Consider the following 20,119-nt stretch of genomic DNA (forward strand, 5'->3'; position numbering starts at 1 on the left):
GTACTTATGTTATAAAAGACAAAACCTACCTTTTTTTCTATATATATATTTTTACCTCCTCAGGTTATAATTTTTTTGTTGAGTGTGTTAATTAAAGCAGAAGTAAGTGATATATTTGTGTTAATATAAGTCTTAAATAGTTATATCTTCCGACAGCAATCACTTACATAGAGTGTTTGGACTGAAACACGGGTCTGTCAGTCACTCTGCTCTGCTCTGAGCCGAAGAGAAAACATTTATCGTATCCTACAGTTTTTATCCAATGAGGAGAGAGAGCGGCATGCAGGGCTGTGTGTGCAGCCAAGGGACGCCGTGAATGTGGCGACGTAGCGACGAGGACTGTTATGGTGCGTTCAAGGAAACTCGTATTTTTCTGACTGAAGTCGTACCAGTTCGATCTGGTACGACTTCACGGGTCAGAAGTTACGAGTGGCCGTTAAAGTGACTTTCACCGGTAAAACAGGTCGGAAAAACACGAGTGGGTTGCCTGGAACGCTACAAAGTCGTAAGTTGTGACTTGAAGCTGTAATTTACGATTTCAAAAGCCTGCCTGGAACGCAGCATTAGTGAAAACGACCGGACCACTCACTTCTGCTTTAAGTATCAGCTCAAACAAGAATTTGATTTCAATATTGATCAAAACAATTGGTGAATTTTTGCCTTATTGGTGCAGAAAACCAGTGAAATGCGGATGTTAGATGGTACCAGAGACAGGAGACAGGAAGTAGAGGTCAGAAACTGAACCGAACTGAACTAAGTGACACTTAAAAATGAAAGTTAACAGTTGTCATGGAGACCAGAGTCGTTCAGACACATGATTTTATTTATTCCTCACATTAAATTAGCATGTACTGTACTTCGAGGGGTTATTGTTCACAGAAAATCAAAGAGTGGAAAAATCTACGACAAAAAATAAAATCTACATGTTTTTTTTTAAAGGACATGAATGAACAAACAACAAAAAAAAGACATTTTAATCTGCCAACGTAATCATTAATAAGCGTTGTGCCTTTCATTATTATTATTATTATAATGGGGTGTTTTTATGACAATACGGTGGATTTTTGATTTTTAATGCCACAAAGCTGCGTGCTTCAGCGAGGACGTCGATGGACCGTTGTGAGACATGAAGACTTGAGTGGAAAAGGCAAAAGGCACACAGTCAAGGTGCTTCTCTAAGTCTGGACGCAAAGCAGACGACACAAAGTCAGCGAACCGATCGGCCTTCACTTATCACAACCAGAGGAAACACACACAGTCGTTAGATGATAAGTGCAGGTTAATTAAAGACAAAGCGAAGGGGGTTGTTGTAACATAAAACATAACGATAAGAAAAGAAAAGGACGTTAATGGAGAATATATTTGATAAATAACACAACGGAGAGATTGGACCAAAAGAAATAAAATAAAACAAAAGGTAAAAAAAACATTGGCAATATACAGCTTGTAACAGGGAAAGAAAACAAGGAAATATTACTATTATATGACTGCATTCAACAAAACATAATACATTTTTTTTCCAAAAGCAGTTTGAACTTTTGGGGATCGAGAGAACTTCCTGTTTAACCGTCAAAAAAAAAGACAGAAGTGTTAAGTTTTAAGAGTGTGAGTTGTGTTTTCAGTCACTTCTAAAGGGGATATGTTAAACTTGGTCCTGGCTCTTTCTGTTAATCAACTCACAAGTCAATTAAAACTGACTTTTGGATCACTGCCTTTTCAAAAATAAATGTTTAGCTAAATAATACGACATGATGATGTTCCCCTTTAACAGACAAAAAGGACAAACATGAGATCTGGGCTGCAGATGAACAAAAAAATCTTGAGTTTCTGTCGTGTACAAACGGCCGAAAGCAGAACTTCACTTCATTATGTTTCACTACATCATGCTTGTTGTTCATCATCATCATAATCATCATCATCATCATCATCATCATCGTCGTCCCCTCAGTGCACGAGCTCCAGCTGGCTGGTGGAGAAGGGCAGCACGCCGCTGACGTAGTAGGCGATGCCGAGGGAGAGCAGAGCGATGACGACCAGCAGCAGCAGCACGCGCCAGAAGCCCAGATCCTCCACAAACTCCTGCCAGGTCGTCCTGAAGCTGGACAGGACGCCCTCGCTGCTCTGCAGGTTGGGGTTCAGCAAGGAGTGGCTCTCCATCGCACTGCAACACACACACACACACACACACACACACACACACACACACACTGTTAAGGAGGCTCAACAGTGCTGCACACAAAAGGTGCGTTTCCACTGCAGGAACTTTGGGGTCATTTTACAAGGCCGGAGCCGTTGGTCTCCACTGCAGGAATGTCCCCTAAAGGGACATTTACAGGAACTGTAAGAACGGGGTAGGAACTCAGATCGGCCCTAAAATACTCCCGCTTGGGGCTTGAGATTTATGCTGCGTTCAAGACAACTCGGAAGTCGGAAAAAAAATGAGCTCTGACTTGTCAAAAATGAATTGGACGGCATCAAACTCAGAAATGATGGCGCTTTTCCACTAGCGCGGCACGGTGCGGCACAGCCCGCTTTTTTTGCTTTTCCACTGGCCCTAGTACCTGGTACCAGGTACCATTTTCAGTACCTCCTCAGCCCTGGTTCCAAGCGAGCCGAAGCAATACTATAACGTGATGTCAGCCGACTGCCTTCCACTGATTGGCCAGAGCGTCCTCGCTGGAAGAGTGCGAACGCTACGTCCGACATGAGAATCAAACCCGGATATTTCAAAAACAGAGCGGCAACAGCGCCCACTGATCTGTATCGAGACTGTTGTTATTCCTTCACCCGAGTTAAATGATGCTGTGTGGAAAACTACTCTGTGATCTGTGATCGAGGTGCAGACGAGTGAGTTTGGAGCTGACGAGCGGATCGAATAAAGAGAGACAATGTGGCCCCGCATATTAATCAGGACCTGAGCTCGACCTTCTTCTACGTGGAAAAATTAATTTCCCTCGCTCACCTCTCGCTGTCGGCCATCTGCATGGTCTCCAGTTTGGAGTGGGGTCCTCTGTTGAAGCCCTTCACCTCCTGCTCCTCCAGCCCCTCCAGCAGACGGATGGCGTCCTTGTTGACGCCGCGTCTCTTCGCCAGCACCAGAGGAGTCGATCCGTTGTGGTTACTGCAGGACAAACAGTGGACATTGACATCTACACACATCTTTCTATTTACGTTGGTTGTCCAAAGGCTTTGCTTGGATGAGGCGACTGTGTCACAAATGTTAAAGTATTTTTGTTCCATTCAAATATGAAGATTCACTATTTTGCTGTAAACTGATCAATGATTCATTAAATAAACATAAAACTGCAAAGACTTGTGGGTAAAGAATAGGGCTGGGTATTGTTGAGAATCTCACGATTCGATTCGATTTCGATTCATTAGGTCACGATTCGATTCGATTCGATATCGATTCGATTCGATATTGATTGAAATGCTTCGATATCGATTCAGTATCAAGCAGAAATACACAAATAAGAGTACCAGATTTTTTTTTTTTAAATAATTATTTGTTTAGTTTCATGCCTTATGAACAGCCATAGTATAACTCATAGCATAACAAAATATGACACTGCTTTAACACTGAACTACAGTGCAGCTAAATTTAAATTAGGCTATGTGTTACTTTCCTCTTGGAAAATAACTCATAACATTTTGAGTAATAAAACAATACAAAACAATATTATTAATAATAGCCTACTGCACAACTGAAAATATTGTAGCGACCCCGCAGTAATGTTCTTGTTATGATGTTTAAGTTCTGTGATTTCTGACTGACTGTCAATGTGTATGGTACGGGCAGGTGGGATGAGAAACTGAGGGGCTGGGGTGAGTGTGAGGAAGACAGAGTCCTGTCTGTGTGTAGGTGAGTGAGTGAGGAGGAGCAGAGGAAGAAGTGAGAGCAGCTGTCAGATAAGTTTGTGTTATGTTGTTGACTTGTCGTCGGGTCTGACGCTACAATATCAATAACAACGTGTGCTTAACACAAGGGGGCAGTTGTCGGTCTGACTTTAGCTTTTTCGCGGCACGGAGAAATGCGCATCTGGTGGCTCAACCTGGTCCGTGGGTGCTTGAGCACCGGAGCACCCACGGAATCGGCGCCTATAAATACAAAATGAATCCCCACATCTGCTTTCAGGTTTGAAGGCGCTGGCTTAACGCTGCTGCTGCTACTCACTCCCATATTGTAATTTGGTCTAGTGCGGCCCCCGTCCGTACAGCGCGAATCACACGAGGGTGTTGCTCGCAGCGCCCCCACTGGCCAGGGGCTTGAATCGATTCAGAAGATTGCTGAATCGATATTGAATTGCAGAGAAAAGAATTGCAATGCATTGCTGAATCGATATTTTTACCCAGCCCTAGTAAAGAAACAGCCATTGTGGAAAGAAGGAAGGAAAGAAAGAAAGATGGAGGGAGGGAACAGATTCGTTCAAGGAAGGAAGAAGGGAAAGAAGGGAAAAAGGAAGGAAAGAAAGAAAGATGGAGGGAGGGAACAGATTCGTTCAAGGAAGAAGAAGGAAGGAAGAAGGGAAAGAAGGAAGGAAGGAAGGGGGGGGGAAAGGAAGGACAGAAAGATGGAGGGAAGGAACAGATTCGTTCAAGGAAGGAAGAAGGGAAAAGGGAAGGAAAGAAAGATGGAGGGAGGGAACAGATCAGGTCAATTGGATCAAAAGAGGAAGGAAGGAAGGAAGGAAGGAAGGAAGGAAGGAAGGAAGGAAGGAAAAAAGGATTATGGAAAGAAGGAAGGATGGAGGAAGGGAACAGATTGGATGAGGCGGCTGTGTCAGAAATGTTAAAGTATTTTTGTTCCATTCAAATATGAAGATTAACTATTTTGCTGTAAACTGATCAATGATTCATTAAATAAACATAAAACTGCAAAGACTTGTGGGTAAAGAAACAGCCATGAATCATTAGACGTCTCTTACCAGATGTCGATCTTCAGCCCGTTGGACACCAGGAACTGGATGGTGTCCACGTGGCCGCACAGATGCAGCGCCGTGTTTCCTTGGTAATCCGTCGCCAGCAGGTCGGCGCCGAACTTGTGCAGCAGGCGACATATGTCCACGTTGCCGCGGGCGGCGGCTAAGTGCAGGCCCGTGCGGCCCCGGTTGTCGCGGATGTTGGGGTCGCATCCCGTCTCCAGGAGCCGCTTGGCGAACGGCAAGTCCCCGTCGATGCAGGCCTGCAGCAGAGGCACGTTGGTCTGCGACGAGTCGTTGATGAAGACATAGGACATGTCCGAGTGGGTGTCAGAAAATTCCAGCGTACCTGCAGAGAGGAAGAGCAGAGGGAAGGTCGGACCGGGGTCGACTGGACTGGATGTGGAGTGGACTCTTGAAGAAGTTTCACCTTCATCCAAGAGCAGTGTCCAACACAACATTTTTTTCTTACTGGCCCGCTTGGCCAGTAGATTTGAGTTTTACTGGCCCCTTGTGTATTTTCACTGGCCCGGCCACCAAAAAATGAAAATAACAATTTTTTGGGGAAAAAAACGTGTTTATATATTGAAATTGGTTAAATTGTTCACATGTTATTTTCCTGGATCAAAATGATGTAGTGGTGGTGGTACCTGTCTGTTCTACAAGTCAGCAGTGTAAAACTCAAGGATGAGGGACGCAGCTGTTGTTAAACTCAAACACGCTGTGGGCCGAAATTTAAAAATTGGTAGAAGTCGAGGGCCGGACTGGTTGTTTATTGAGAACTTATTGAAACTACCTTTTTGCACACATTGAACCTAAAACTAATAAAGCCTTTAAGTTATAATATTCCATATAAAACAACATTAGAGGCTTCTTCAGTTCTGACCGACTGGTGAGGAACCAAGGTCTTTTAGGTCTAGTTGTTGTCAAAAACATGACCATGATGTTTGTGTTTCGGTAGCGTTGTGGTGCTCGAGACAGGTCTTGGTCTCAAGGTCTTGTCTTGACCAGGACCAAGACCATCTTGACCAACTTTCTCAAAGAACCATGACCTGGGTGACCGAGGACCTTCAGAAAACGTATTAAACCGGACGTATAGTTCCGTTTTTCTTGTTTCAGTTCGTTGGATACTGGATATTTATGACTTTTGGACAATTGATGAGTCAAAACAATACACATGGTGACTTTAGAGAACTGTGAGGGGTGTCATCGACCAAACAACAAGGGATTCCTGAAGATGTTTCACCTTCATCCAGAGGCTTCTTCATTTTTGACTGACTAGTGAGGTGTTTGGCCAATTGTCTAATAGTCATTATCAATAACATGGACACACATTTTAAGGGCAGTCTGGAGCCCTGCCTTTGGACAAAGGTGGAACTTCTTCAACAATTTACAGCTTTCTTCAGCTTTTTTCAACCTTCACAAAGAACCATGACTTGGGCGACCGAGGACCTTCAGAAAACGTATTAAACCGGAGGTATAGTTCCGTTTTTCTTGTTTCAGTTTGTTGGCAACTGGATATTTATAACTTTTGGACAATTGATGAGTCAAAACAATACATATGGTGACTTTGGAGAATGGTGAGGGGTGTCATCGACCAAACAACAAATTGGCTACTGAAGAAAGTCATTGGCAGATTACGTAATAATGAAAATGTGACAATAACACAGAAGGTTAAACGAGTAAAACCAGTCACCTGTAGTGTTATAATCGATTACATCCCAAAGCTACACCTGGTGCTCCCTCCAGTGGCTGATTATCGATCACTACACATCCACATCAACACAAACACTGTTATCATGGGTTCACACAGGAACCAGACAATAAAACCCACGACTACACATCATAAAATGATAAGTATAGTCTGTCAGTGCACAGTGATAACACTCAGTTGATGTAAATATCAGTGTAAATGTGTATGTATTAGTGCAGATTACTGTGTGTAAGTTACCATCCATTAACTAACCAACAGCGGCTAACTACAACAGCAACATAAACACACTTTCAATGATGAACGCGACACATGCATAATTATAACTGGACATTTTAAAGATATCCGACACCGTCATCAACAGAATATTCTTGTATTATAATAAAACATGAAATACAAAGGCATAAAGATAAACGCTAAGAAGCTAGCGGAGCTAACGTAATGTTTCACACACAAACAGGTGAAACAGTTCAACACGTAACTCAACAACTTTAACAACACACACATAACGTAACGTGTTGCTTTAGCCTGCTGGTTGTGTGTCTGTTTGCAGAAACCCACCTGTTGATATGTCCCAATTTAGCAGAAAAAAAATACACGTCGCTTTCCTCCGAGCTAACGCTACTAGCTGCAGCTGTGTTGTTGTTGTGCTAGCTTCCTCTTCTTCTGCGTCTCCAGGGCAACGCCGGTGGAATCTGTCGCCGCCTGCCGTCCCGGAGTGATTACGTCATCTGGTTTTATTCACTGACCAAATTATTTTAAGTGTCTTAATTTAATTACAAACAAGAAATGTATATCAATAATGAACATACATTCAGAAATGTTTAACGAATAATCTGTCACAATAACTATAATTATAATTTTCATGGGAGACGAGGTTTGTCACCAAAATTTATTTTCATTTATTGTTAATTTGATTGTTTTTTCTTTTGCTGTTTGTTGGACTATGAGTTTTTACAAAGCCTTAAAATCCTCTCTATGAACTGAATGTGCGTACCCCATGTTCTGTTATATTTGTGTGTCAATGCTGATGAATTGAAATAAAGTTTGGAGAAAAAAAACTGTAGAATATTCCAAAAATAGCTAACACGAACATGATTAAAGAAAAAACAAACTTGAATTTTCCTCCTTTAAATCCGGTTTAAAAACATATATGAGTGTTTGTTGGGCCTTGGGTTAGATTTTTACCCATTTGTGTTGTTCTAAATATACTAATGACATCAAAATGCATGTGTATTGTTTTTGCCAGAGAAAGTCAAATCCTGATTTTGATTTCAAATCCCATACAACTTCAGAGCATTGAACTCCAGTTCAAATTGACCAAACCTTTCGTATTCTATCAGTAGGTTTTGTGTAATCTCAGATCCATTCATTCACCTTAATTTTCCAACCTTGCAAGATTATTGACGGTAAACATTAATGGCACAACATGTATACATTTCCCTCTGCAGCCTGTTAATAAAGACAATAAAGTGAGTAAAGTTCAATATCTGAAAAGGAGCTTGGTTGTATGGAAGTGACTAAATAAGGTAAAATTAAGTTTTCTGTTCCTGCTCTGATTTGTCAAATTAATTTTTATTTGCCTAACAAGTGGCAACATGATCAATACATTAACTAAAGCACAAATAATACAGATTTTTTACCTTTTTTCAATCCCTCCAGAGAATCTTCCTGATGTTTTCCACATAGAGTTGAGACGCACAAATAATAATTCTGCATTTCTCTGTTAGTTTTGAAACTTTATTTCAAAGTGTGTGAGCACAGAAATACACATGACAGTAACAGACATGTTTATTACCATTTTCTCTTGTTATAGATCCTCTTTGAGGAAAAAACTGCATTTCTTTTCTGTCACTTACAATAAGTTGCTTTAACTCTCGGCTTTGAACATGGGGTGAAGGGCAAATCTGACAATAATAAAATCTGTCGTTGTTATGTCTGTTAAATCATCCGCTGTGAATATACTTTCCATATAAAAACATCCTAAAGGCATTTTTTTTCTCTCCATAATATTTAATGTACACATCATTATCTCCCCATTCCCTCCCATCTCAGTAAATAAAACCAAGGGGTAGTATAAGTAAAATAATTACAATCTAGATTACAAAACAACAAATGCAGACGGAAAAAAAAGAGGGAAATAAAACAAAAAGTAAAATGTGACATAGGGATAAAAACGAGGGCTACCAGCAGAAAGACAGAGCTATGTGCTAGACACAGTGGTCATAGTGGTTACAAGTCACCCAGTAGCCTTCACTGTCCAAGGATAATGCTGAAAAAAATATGAGATTTTTTATTTAAAATGCAAACCAAATTCAGTGTAAAAAAAAAAAAAAGAGATCAACTTTGGGAAGAAGTAATAAAAAACATGTAATTTCTTTCCTCTCTTCCTCTTTGTTATCTGAGGACAGTGAAGAGACACAACAACTGAAAAAAAAATCAAAGCAAAATAAAAGACCTTTTCTCTAATACTTTACTGGGAAATACAGGAAGCACTATGTACAGCAGTAAATTGAGTTTGGTTTCCTGTTGCACATTTAATGAGAGTGAAGGTTTTACTGCAACAAGTTTGGTCACAACATAGCCTGTGGAAGTGGAGGAGGAAATCAGCCCCTTTATATAATTGACTTGTTGTTGTTCTAACCCATATGAGTTCACATCAGTGCAATATACATGAATGGGTGGTCTCATTCAGCTCGTGTATACTAGTGTTAGCAGTCGCAGAGGTCCTGTTTTAATGAAAATATGCTGGCTTGCCTTTTCTTTTCTTTTTTATGTGGTTTAATGCAAACATATAGTGAAGCGTTGCCTTTCAAGTCGACTGTCAGGGTTTCGTAGCACCAGAGTCACATTACGAAATGTGTGCAAAGATCACAGGCATGTGAAACCTGAAGAATGCATAGTAAAGTTAAAGGTTTGTACTGGTTGTTCTGCATGTTCATATGTTTTTTGGGTTTTTTTCGCACAAAAACCAAAAATGCATAGATCATATTGTTGCTTGTTTACGAATTTAATTCTTTATAAGCTATGAAAATCAATTCATAGAGCATAGAAACTGAAATAATAGAAATCTATTATAGTGAACATTTAGGCTAGCTGTTTGTTTTCATCGGTTATGTTGTCAGCTGCTAAAGTTTGGTATATCCACAAGTGATATAATGTAGAAGCGTGGAAAATGCAAGACTTTTCTTATTTCTATTGGTTTATTTATTGTTTTATTCAAATTCTTGTTCAGTAGCTGTATTTTTCTTAAAAGCAGCTAGCCTATGTTTTGCTAGTAGCTAACGTTAGCATAAACAACTGCTACAAATCTAGAAGAAACACGGTGAGTTCAACATCAAACTTGAAACCTTTGCTCACTAAGAGTTTGTTTGGCTTCTGTTCTGTCATTCATTGGTTTCTACTGAAGTTAGCATGCTAACTACCAAGCACTTTCCGATACCGAGTCACTTAGCTAACGTTAGCTTAGTAGCAATAGCCGAACTAGCTCCTTTAAATGCTCACTGTAATGTTTTTCTTTATCTCAGATGAATTTCAAGTCTCTGCACCTTGATTTTCACACACTGAAATGAATGAATGAACCCATACACCGTAGATGTTCACGCGTAACATACAAAAATCATCAGTACAAAGGAAACGACTGTGGCCGCAGCTTTTTTACATGAAATAATCTGTAAAATAACTGCAGTTATACTAATTGAAGCTGGCAGTAAATACAAAAAAAAGCAAAGTTTAATGATGGCCATGTCACTAAAAAAACAAAAACAACAAAAAAAAGTGTGTGTGTATGTGTTTGCACTATCTACTTCAGCTAACCCAGCTCAGAAAAGAACGTTAAACTCGCCTGAACCACTTTTTTTTAGGTCGCACCAGTATGGGACCGTCCTCTCTGACCTGACTCATCTGGAGCAGACGTCCACCCACCCTGACGTGTGCGCGGGGCAGTGCCATCCCAAAAAAGGAGGGGGTGGCACTCTCCGAGGTAGCCGAGAATGATTCTCGCCAAAAAAAAAAACGTTAACGAGAAAACAGACACAAAATAATAATAAAAACACAAAGAACAAGAACAATATAGCACCATTGTCAGTGATAATCGAGAGAAGAAAACCCTTCTCTTCCCATTTCCTGTCTCCAACACTTCTTTTTTTTTTCATTTTAATAAGAAATTTATTCCTATGTGGGATAAAAAAATAAAACACTGAAAATGCGCCGACGTTGCTCGACTCAGCTGTGAAACCATCAGTGAAGCAGGAGAGGCTCATTTTCAATCAGTCACATGTTCTTGCTTTTTTTTTTTTTAATCATCTCATCCTCATCATCATTTCCTTTGGAGTGTTAGTGTGTCACCTCCTGATGTTTCCCTCCCTCCATCCTCCCTCCACCTCCTCCTACTACAAGAGCTTGCTGCAGACTTGGCAGCGGCTGACTCGGGAGCGCTCCTGGCCGCCCTTCAGCGTCTCCTGTCCCGGCGAGTACAGGAACTGCTGGTTGGGGTCCACGGTGGTGAGCCAGAAGCTGTACTTGTTGGCAAAGTAGTGGCAGGTGCCCTTGGCGCCGTTGCACTCGATGAACGGCGTGGCGCGGAAATCCTCCAGGCAGGAGCCGGGAGACACCAGGGACTGACCGCCGCCCTCAGCGCCGGCCGCCGTGTGCTGTGGTGGTGCAAACAGAACATTTGTAAATGAACTAAGGATACCGAACCATGATTTTTGGGGTCCTACTGAATACTGAATCCACTGTTTAAAGATTCACCGAATCCGAACTACATACCGAATCCTGCTCCCATCATCGGCCCAAACAGTAAACACATTATAAATTAGGGCTGGGACAATATGCTTTTCTCCCGATTCGATTCTTCTAGGATTCTTTTGGATGGCGATTCGATTTACTGTAAATTGCGATTCTACGATATTGCAGATTCTCTCGATTTTTAGTCTGCGTTTTTAACATTTATCTGCACACAAATACTGTAGGAGCCTATAAATTAACATACTCCATTATAAAGTGAACTTAAACCCTTTTCAGAACCTGTACTCTCTGTATGTAAAAAAGGCTAACAAATGCACATTGCACAATATATGAAAAAAAAATTCAAACATTAAAAAAAAAAAAAAAAAAAACGATTAAAAAAATCGTCAAAAAAGATATCGCGATATTTATGTGAATCGATTTTTTCTCCCACCCCTATTATAAATGCAGGAAACATCACACAAGTGTGTTTTATTCTAACTGTAAAAAAACAACAATTTTCGCCACTATTTTGCATTTGAACAGAATCAATGCTCAGGCTTTAGTATTGTTTCTCATTAAAAATAAGAAAAAGACCAAAAAGTGAAATTATTTCCACAGAGCAGAGACAATATATGCCTGTAAGCATTATTGTATGTGTTACTTATACCATATTTACAAGTTTAAATTTGGCCAAATCCGAGACCTGAATCCTGGTACATGCCGAAAATTAACTTCCTTCGTATGTTCAAGTGTCTTTTAGGAAGTGGCTTTGAGGAAGCACATGGGTTTTTGACTCACCATCAGGAAGGAGTATCCAATCCAGAGACTCCTCCACCCAGGGGGGCAGGTGGGGATGGTCATGTCCTGACTGTGGACCGCCACGGCCTGAGATGGAGCCTCACACACTGAGCACCTGGTGTGGAAAAAGGAAGCAAAGGTTTGAACAGTGTTTTACTGAGAAGAACCAGACCAGGCCCCGGTCGGTGGAGCTGAATGTTCCTGCACAGCGGACACTAGTACCTGCTGATGTAAGGCTGTATCTGCATCTCGGCCACAGGCATCATGGGAATGGGTGCGCTTGTGGAGAGCCAGTAGGACTTGTCGTTGCGGCTGGAATAGTAGCAGATCTCGTTGGGGGAGCAGTAGAGGAAGGGGATGGTGCTGAACCTGGGGAGACACGACCCTGGTTGACCTGTGGAGACAAATTCACTCATTCATGTTAACAGGATCAGAGATATTTCCACTTGTCTCCAATGTTTAAAGGGATAGTTCAACATTTTGGCAAATTGGCCCATTGCCATAATCGCTATAGTCATAACAGTAGGTTTGTTACCTTTAATTGTCGGTGCAAGCTATTTTTAGAACGGTGGAGCGGAGCCGTGAGCTGCTCAGAGCTACGCTACGGAGGCTCATGGGATTTCTTGGTTTCCCTCATCAAACTCATCAAATACACAATCCCAAAACTCCAAAACGCTCTGGTGGACAAGTTGTGACCTGCACATTCACCACGCTATGAGATAATAACACAACGTTACCAGACAGAGTTGTTTTAGAGGGAAATACAGAGTCTGTTTGCTGAAAAACTGTCCCTGAACGCAACGCGCATCAGCGGTTTTGCATGAATTTACCTTCTGTTATTATCTCATAGCGTGGTGAATGTGCAGGTCACAACTTGTCCACCAGAGCGTTGTGGAGTTGTTGGATTGTGTATTTGATGAGTTTGATGAGGGAAACCAAGAAATCCCATTAGCCTCCGTAGCGTAGCTCTGAGCAGCTCACGGCTCTGCTCCGCCGTTCTAAAAATAGCTTGCACCGACAATTAAAGGTAACGAACCTACTGCTATGACTATATAGGGATTATGGCAATGGGCCAAAATGTTGAACTATCCCTTTAACGCAAAGTCAAAGAGTTTCCTTACCGAGGTCCTGGTTGTGTGCCTTCTCCTGCCCCTCCACGTACAGAAGACTGTAGCCGTCCCACAGTTTGGCCATGCCCTGAGGACACATGGGGACCTGGGCGTCCTGGCTGTGCTTGACCAGGGTGTAGCCGATGCTGTGGCTGCGGCCGACGCCTCCGGGAAGACCGGGTTGACCGACTGCACCGGGAGAACCTGGAGAGGAGGAGGAGGAGGAGGAGGGAACAAGAAGACGTTTGGAAGGAGATGTTAGAATCAAGACAAAGTTGCTTCTGGTGTCGTCCATAGTTGCGTTTTCGTGGCCTCATTGTTGTGTCAACATTTTGACCTGAAAACGTGAATCAATGATTAATAACAAGGGCCGGATCTACTAAGATCCCAGATAGCGGCGCTAAATTGTTTGCGCCCGCTAAAATATTGCCTGTTTGGTTAGTGCACGCAAAACAGGTGATCTACTAAGAGTAACCTGCTAAATGAAAACACGTGCAAACCGCAGTATTCAAATGAGGGTTTTGCGCGTGGTAATCGTTTCCGCCATGGAGAGTGTGGACAGAGAGCTGGACGGACGAAGGGACAGAATGACATTTGATCCGATGCATACAATGACAGCATGTGTGATCATCTCTCTCGCGCTCTGTTTAGATTAATAAACACAAATCGCTACAGGGCCCAACTCGTCATATAGTGATGAACAGGCAGCAGCTGCAGCGACAATCACACACCTATAATATGTGTGTGTGTATGCCGCCCATGATCCAGTGGATTAATAGAGAGCTCAGGTGGGACACACGGATCTAAACGCTCTGACCACTGACCAGAGGGATCAAAGACGGGTGAAGGCAGCGGTGACTGAGCTGAGCAGCCAGGTACTGGAGAGGAGAGGAGAGGAGAGGAGAGGAGAGGAGCGCACTGCAGGACAGACGTGCGTAACGGCGCATAAAAGACTTTTAACGCGGCTGAAAAACTGTTACAGAATTACCCAGACGTGAGGAAATGCAGAGATGTAAGATCACGGGGCTCTGACAGGTATCAAATCAATAAACGCATACGTTTTGGCAAAGTTGTATCAGTTAGTACATGGTTTTCAGACGTGGTAAATAAAGACGCAAAAACAGCCACCGCAATCTCTTCCTGGTTTGGTAAATCACATTGCGTGCGCTAAATAAATCGATTTGCATCTACTCCTCCCAGTATTTTGCGCGTTCTGGCAGAAACGGCCATATTTACATATTCATCAAGGCAAACACGCTAAATGGATCACCCGTGCTATTTTACGTGCAATCACGTTTGCACGCGTTTTATTACACGCAAACCTTTAGTGGATCTGGCCTTAAGTGTATACACGCTTTAATTTTCTACCAACTGGGCTTCGATCATCATCGGTTGCGTCAAGAGACGACAGGAAACAGTAGGAAATGAGACAGTACGCAGCACTGACCTTGCTCTCCAGTGGGTCCAGGGAAACCGGGAGGTCCGCCATCACCGACGGCTCCGGGAAGACCAGAAGATCCGGTTCTGCCCAGTTTACCCACACCGCCAGGACGACCTTTACCACCTGGAGCAGAGGAGAGTTTGACGCGTGGGCATTCAGCCATTTACTTTTACTTTCAACATAGTCTACTTGCCAGCCCATAGGGCCCCATTGTGAACCCGGAAATGTTGAGTACCCCAAAGTTTTATGTTAGAAATAGATAGTATGGGTCCCCAGTATTCAGAAACTGTCGGATGCTAACTTATATATATTGGGCAATTAGCATAACAGACATAATTAGCATAAATTAGCATAATTGCCTATACCAATATTTCAACAAAATTGACTTGGCTGATCTGGGCAATATTGGAGTGGTTTTAGGGGTTATTGATGATGCTGAATCCATTTCTGACATTTTCAAAATTCAAAATGGCTGTCTAAACTGGAAGTGACCAGATTTTAACCGCCAGTGGGCCGATTTTGATGGATTTCAAAATCTGGTCATCGGTTTAGACAGCCATTTTGAATGAAATGAAAATGAAAATGTCAGAAATGGATTCAGCATCATCAATAACCCCTAAAACCACTCCAACATTGCCCAGATCAGCCAAGTCAATTTTGTTGAAATATTGCCCATATAGGCAATTATGCTTAATTATGCTAATTGCCCAATATATATAAGTTAGCATCCGGCAGTTTCTGAATACTGGGGACCCATATCTATTTCTAACATAAAACTTTGGGGTACTCAACATTTCCGGGTACTCATTGTTGGCAAGTACAGGTCAAAGATCATCGGAAACACTGGACTTAAGTCGCCACTCACCTGGACGTCCGGGGGTTCCTGGTAGACCGGTTTCTCCGACAGGCCCAGAGGGTCCGTTGTCACCCGGGAAACCCACGTCTCCGAATTGTCGCGGTATTTCTAGTGGTGCTGTCTGTATGTAGCTGCCAGGGTAACCCTTATGACCCTGAGGCCCTGGAGAGGACGGGGTCAGAGACGAAGAAGGAAGGAGAAGAGTGAAAGGTGAGGGGATGAATACAGAATGAACGTATATAGAGGAAGAAGAGTCTAAAAATTGTAATAGACTCAATTTATTAACGTCCTCCTACCTCGCAATCCCCTGGCTCCCTTGATTCCATAGTAACCGGGGTCACCAGCGAAACCCTTCAGACCGGGACCTCCGCTGTAACCAGTCTCACCTCGCCCTCCTGAAAAGCAGAAACACAAAGTTGTACTTCACTGTACTGAACTTTGATCGCAATAGTGTGCATCTTTATACACCAAATCTGGCTCCGAAATTGAAAAAGTTACAGAGTATAAATATATTGGCATCTGGTTAGATCAGGATCTCTCATTCAAATTCCATATTAATGAGCTTATCTCAAAGTTGCGACAAAAAAAATCGGCTTTCTGTATAGAAACAAATCTTCTTTTCCAGTGTCTTCAAGAAAAGTAATAATTGAAGCAGTATTTATGTCTGTCATGGATTATGGTGATGTCCTCTATAGCAGTGGTTCTCAACCTTTTGTACATCAAGGACCCCTAAATTGACACAAATTAGACCACGGACCCCCATTGGACCAAATTTAGAAGTAAACACCAGAAATACACAAATATTTGTTTGAAGAACATTACTTTTTTATACTTTTAAATTAGGGCCAATGGCGTGAAGTTTTGGAAATATTATAGAGAAATTTCTGGAAAAAAGTGGTCCAATTTCTCCAAAAACATTTAAACATTTCTAGGAAGTAGTGGTAACATTTCTCGTAAAAAATGTTCAAAATAAAAATAAAAAAGTAAAGATTTTCTAAAAAAAAGCGGTAAAATTTCTAAAACAATAAAGTTAAAAAAAAATCTAGAAAAAGTGGTAAAATTAAAAAAAAAAAACTTCTAGAAAAAAGTGGTACATTTTCAAGAAATAAATTGGGGACCCCCTTCAGATCTCTCAAGGACCCCTAGTTGAGAACCACTGCTCTATAGACATGCTGCTGCCTCAACCTTGAAGCACCTAGATTCCGTCTATCATTCAGCGCTTAGATTTATTACTGGTGATAAGTATGATACCCACCACTGTGTTTTGTATGAAAAAGTTGTCTGGCCCTCTCTTGAGGAAAGGCGCAAGAGGCACTGGCTCTTATATACTGTATTTTCAAGGCCCTTTTAGGCAAATTACCACCGTATATTTTAAATTTGTTAGAGTGGAACTCAGGCACTTCCATGACCCGTTCAACTGAACTGCTGCTACTTAAAGTTCCTCGAGTCTGTACAAGTATTGGTGAAACTGGCTTTTGTTATGATGTATTTCCTGTTTCTTGTTAAATGTATGTCTTGTATCTTGGCTTGTAATAAAGGTTAACTAACTGTACACAACAGAAACACAGGCAGTGGTTTTGATTCACGTCACGTTTTTCCCAACTCCACTTCACCTTTGGCACCGGGGTAACCGGGGCTTCCATCGCCACCAGGGCGTCCTGGTTCTCCTTTCGGACCCGGGGAGCCGGGGAAGCCCGGGAGCCCGGAGTCGCCTCTGTCTCCCTGGGCCGTGCCCGGACCCGGGGGCCCGGGGGGACCGGGAGGACCTTGGAAACCTGGAGGAGGAACCAGAGAAGGGTTAGAAAGAGAGGAGTGGAGAGATAATAGGAAATGAGGGGAAGGAAAAAAGGAAGGACAGGAAAATTGGACTGAGGAAAAGGAAGTTTTTACCATATTCTCCATCCAACCCAGGGAGGCCAGGGTCTCCGAGAGGTCCGGGAACGTTTGACCCCACAGTCGGACCAGGGGCTCCAGGCCGACCGGGGAACCCTGGGAGTCCGGGACCACCTGACAGACGCAGAGAAGCCAATCCAGGGTCATGATTTTGATACAGTATGATTTGATACAACACGACTAACTAGGGATGTGCCCGGTTACCCGAGTACCCGGGTACCCGAGTAGGCAATCTGCTATCCGGTTATGAATTTATTATCCGGTTAAACTAGGTTTTAAAAAATGGCACGTTAGAGCACAGTCTAATGTCGGATCAAACTACATTATCATGCCATGGTTCGGCTTTTTGTAGTGTTAAACAGTTTCGGATCAAGCAACGTGATTTTCTGCTGCTTCCTCAACCTCCCTCTCACCTGACTGTCCTCGCTCTCCCTTGGCTCCAGGGAAACCTGCAGATCCTGGGTAGGAGACACCTCTTTCTCCCTTCTGTCCTGGGAATCCGGGAGCGCCGGGAAGACCGCCTGCACTTCCACCTGGACACAAACACAACACAATGTTTTTTTTCTTTCATGTTTTATTTGTTTGTTGTGTCATTTGATGTAACTTGTGTTTGTGGGGAGAGTCCTTCATGAGGTTCTTCAGTCTCTGATGTGTTTGATGGCGTCCTTACCCGGGGTTCCAGGGAGACCTTTAGGTCCACCGAGGCCGTTGAGTCCATCCAGACCGGGGGCGCCAGACAAACCTGCGAAAACAACAGAGTGAGTATGTTTGTCTGCAGCCTTGTCTTATTTTCTTTGCTGCCGTGTGACATTATATTTTAAAAAAAAGAGAAAAAAGTGCACGTGAGGTTCATCTTTCACCTTTAGATCCTGGTCCTCCAGGGCCTCCGGGGAAACCAGGAGTCCCGTCTGCGCCTCTTCTTCCCGGGTAGCCGTTCTGACCCTTTGGACCAGGAAAACCAGGTGAACCTGCGACAGAGGAGGAGATAAATGTTACTATCCACCTGCGGCATCATTAAAATGGCAGCTGCACTGCAAAAACTCAAAACCTTACCAAGAATATTTGTCTTATTTCTAGTCAAAATGTCATTATACATAAAATAAGACTCATCACATTAAAAAGTAGCTTGTTTTTAGACACTTTTTACTTCTTTCAAGCATATTTTCACTTGAAATAAGTAGAAAAATCTGATAATGGAGCACGTTTCTTTTTCTTATTACAAGCACAAAAAACTTCCTTTCACTATCAGATTTTTCTACTTATTTCAAGTGAAAATACGTTTGAAATAAATGAAAATGATCTAAAAACAAATTCATTTTTAGTCAATGAGTCTTATTTTAAGTGGAAAGAGATTAGTTTTGACTAGAAATTAGACATTTTGACAAGAAATGAGACAAATATTCTTAGAAAGATTTTGAGTTTTTGCAGTGTGTGAGGTTGCGTGGTTGCTACGTCATCTGCTCGTCTGAAGATCAGTGTCTCTCACCCATTATTCCCGGCCGTCCCGGTTCACCAGGAGCTCCCTTCTGACCAGGGTAACCTGAACCTCCTGGAAAGCCGTTGTCACCGGGAGCGCCATCGCCACCGCGACCACCTGAAGAGAGATAATCCGTGTGATCACAGATATATTTATACCTGGAGTCTGGAGATCATCACTGTGCCAGGACATTTTCACATCAAGACAAAAGACAATGGGACGAGTTCCCAGAGGAAAATCTTGAACTCCTGAGAAAGTAGGGAGATCTCAATTGGATATCTTTATAAGATCGTATTTGTGTATCTTTTTGAGCTCACCTCAATCTGAATTATTGCTCCTAAAACCCCCTTAGGAGCAAAAGGTGTGTGATAATGGGAGATCTCATCATTGTATGTTTGTGATTTCATTCATGTCTCGTTTATTGCTCCTAAAAAGCTACAAGGAGAACTTAAGAGTTGTAAGACAGATCTCAATTGACTCTCTTCTTGAGCTCACCTCAGTCTGAATTATTGCTCCTAAACCCCCCCCCCTTAGGAGAAAAACTGAGATAATGTGAGAATGACTTTGAGACTTCTTCTCATCAGTATCATCAGGAAAATAATTCAACGCGCTGTTCAAGACATTTTTGCAGGTATCCATGAAAGACGAATTAAAACTAGATCTGTATCAACGTCAAAAGTTAAATGTACTCTACTGATGCTGCCTTTTCATTTTCAGTCAGTTTTCAGTCAGTCTTTTCTTAAAAAAAAAAAAAAAAAAAGAACAGAACAGAACAGAAAAAAAACGGGGTACCTGCCCTTCTTTTTTTTTTTTCTCTTTCTTTTTTTCTTTTTAAATATTGTACTTGTACTTATGGTTTCATTTTCTTAACCTGCTTGTTTCTATTTCAGCATAGGGGGACTGGCAATGGAAATTAGCTTGGTAGCTAGAATTGGGTACATTTACATTTTATTTTAAAATGTGTATCAATGTACATTGTCCCTCTCCATCAAATAAATTAATTGAATTGAATTGAATTGAAAGGGGAAACTACTGTATCCAGGTGGTTGGTTTTATCATAGTGTGCCGAGTCTCACCTGGGAAGCCTGAATCTCCCGGCTGGCCTTTAGCTCCCGGAGCTCCAGGATATGCGTAGCTATCTCCAGGGATACCTGAAGAAAACAGTTAGTTAGTTAGTGGATGGA

General features: G+C 42.2%; 2 protein-coding genes across 2 annotated transcripts in view; both read right to left on the reverse strand.

The window, feature by feature from the left end:
- Positions 1–807: 807 nt before the first annotated feature.
- Positions 808–7,272, reverse strand: LOC311002131 (ankyrin repeat domain-containing protein 46). The gene is made up of 4 exons (XM_083993376.1): positions 7,192–7,272; positions 4,926–5,268; positions 2,963–3,121; positions 808–2,161 (listed from the first exon to the last, which is right to left on the reverse strand). Exons 2-4 carry the CDS (start codon positions 5,234–5,236, stop codon positions 1,945–1,947), a joined length of 687 nt encoding a protein of 228 aa, XP_083849502.1. The 5' UTR covers positions 5,237–5,268; positions 7,192–7,272; the 3' UTR covers positions 808–1,944.
- Positions 7,273–11,021: 3,749 nt separating this feature from the next.
- The window catches only part of col4a6 (collagen, type IV, alpha 6), a gene marked incomplete at both ends in the record, with an annotated part of 125,963 nt that continues 116,865 nt past the window's right edge, over positions 11,022–20,119 (reverse strand). Inside the window, 14 exons of the mRNA XM_083993040.1 lie at positions 11,022–11,282; positions 12,160–12,274; positions 12,382–12,553; positions 13,281–13,472; positions 14,716–14,832; positions 15,575–15,727; positions 15,862–15,960; positions 17,179–17,340; positions 17,456–17,572; positions 17,872–17,991; positions 18,129–18,200; positions 18,319–18,426; positions 18,945–19,052; positions 20,012–20,086. Coding sequence (XP_083849166.1) covers positions 11,022–11,282; positions 12,160–12,274; positions 12,382–12,553; positions 13,281–13,472; positions 14,716–14,832; positions 15,575–15,727; positions 15,862–15,960; positions 17,179–17,340; positions 17,456–17,572; positions 17,872–17,991; positions 18,129–18,200; positions 18,319–18,426; positions 18,945–19,052; positions 20,012–20,086 — 1,871 coding nt within the window. The remainder of the gene's footprint in view (positions 11,283–12,159; positions 12,275–12,381; positions 12,554–13,280; positions 13,473–14,715; positions 14,833–15,574; positions 15,728–15,861; positions 15,961–17,178; positions 17,341–17,455; positions 17,573–17,871; positions 17,992–18,128; positions 18,201–18,318; positions 18,427–18,944; positions 19,053–20,011; positions 20,087–20,119) is intronic.

Source organism: Trachurus trachurus (assembly GCF_905171665.1).
Source record: "Trachurus trachurus genome assembly, chromosome: 18".
In the NCBI taxonomy this organism is placed as follows: domain Eukaryota; kingdom Metazoa; phylum Chordata; class Actinopteri; order Carangiformes; family Carangidae; genus Trachurus; species Trachurus trachurus.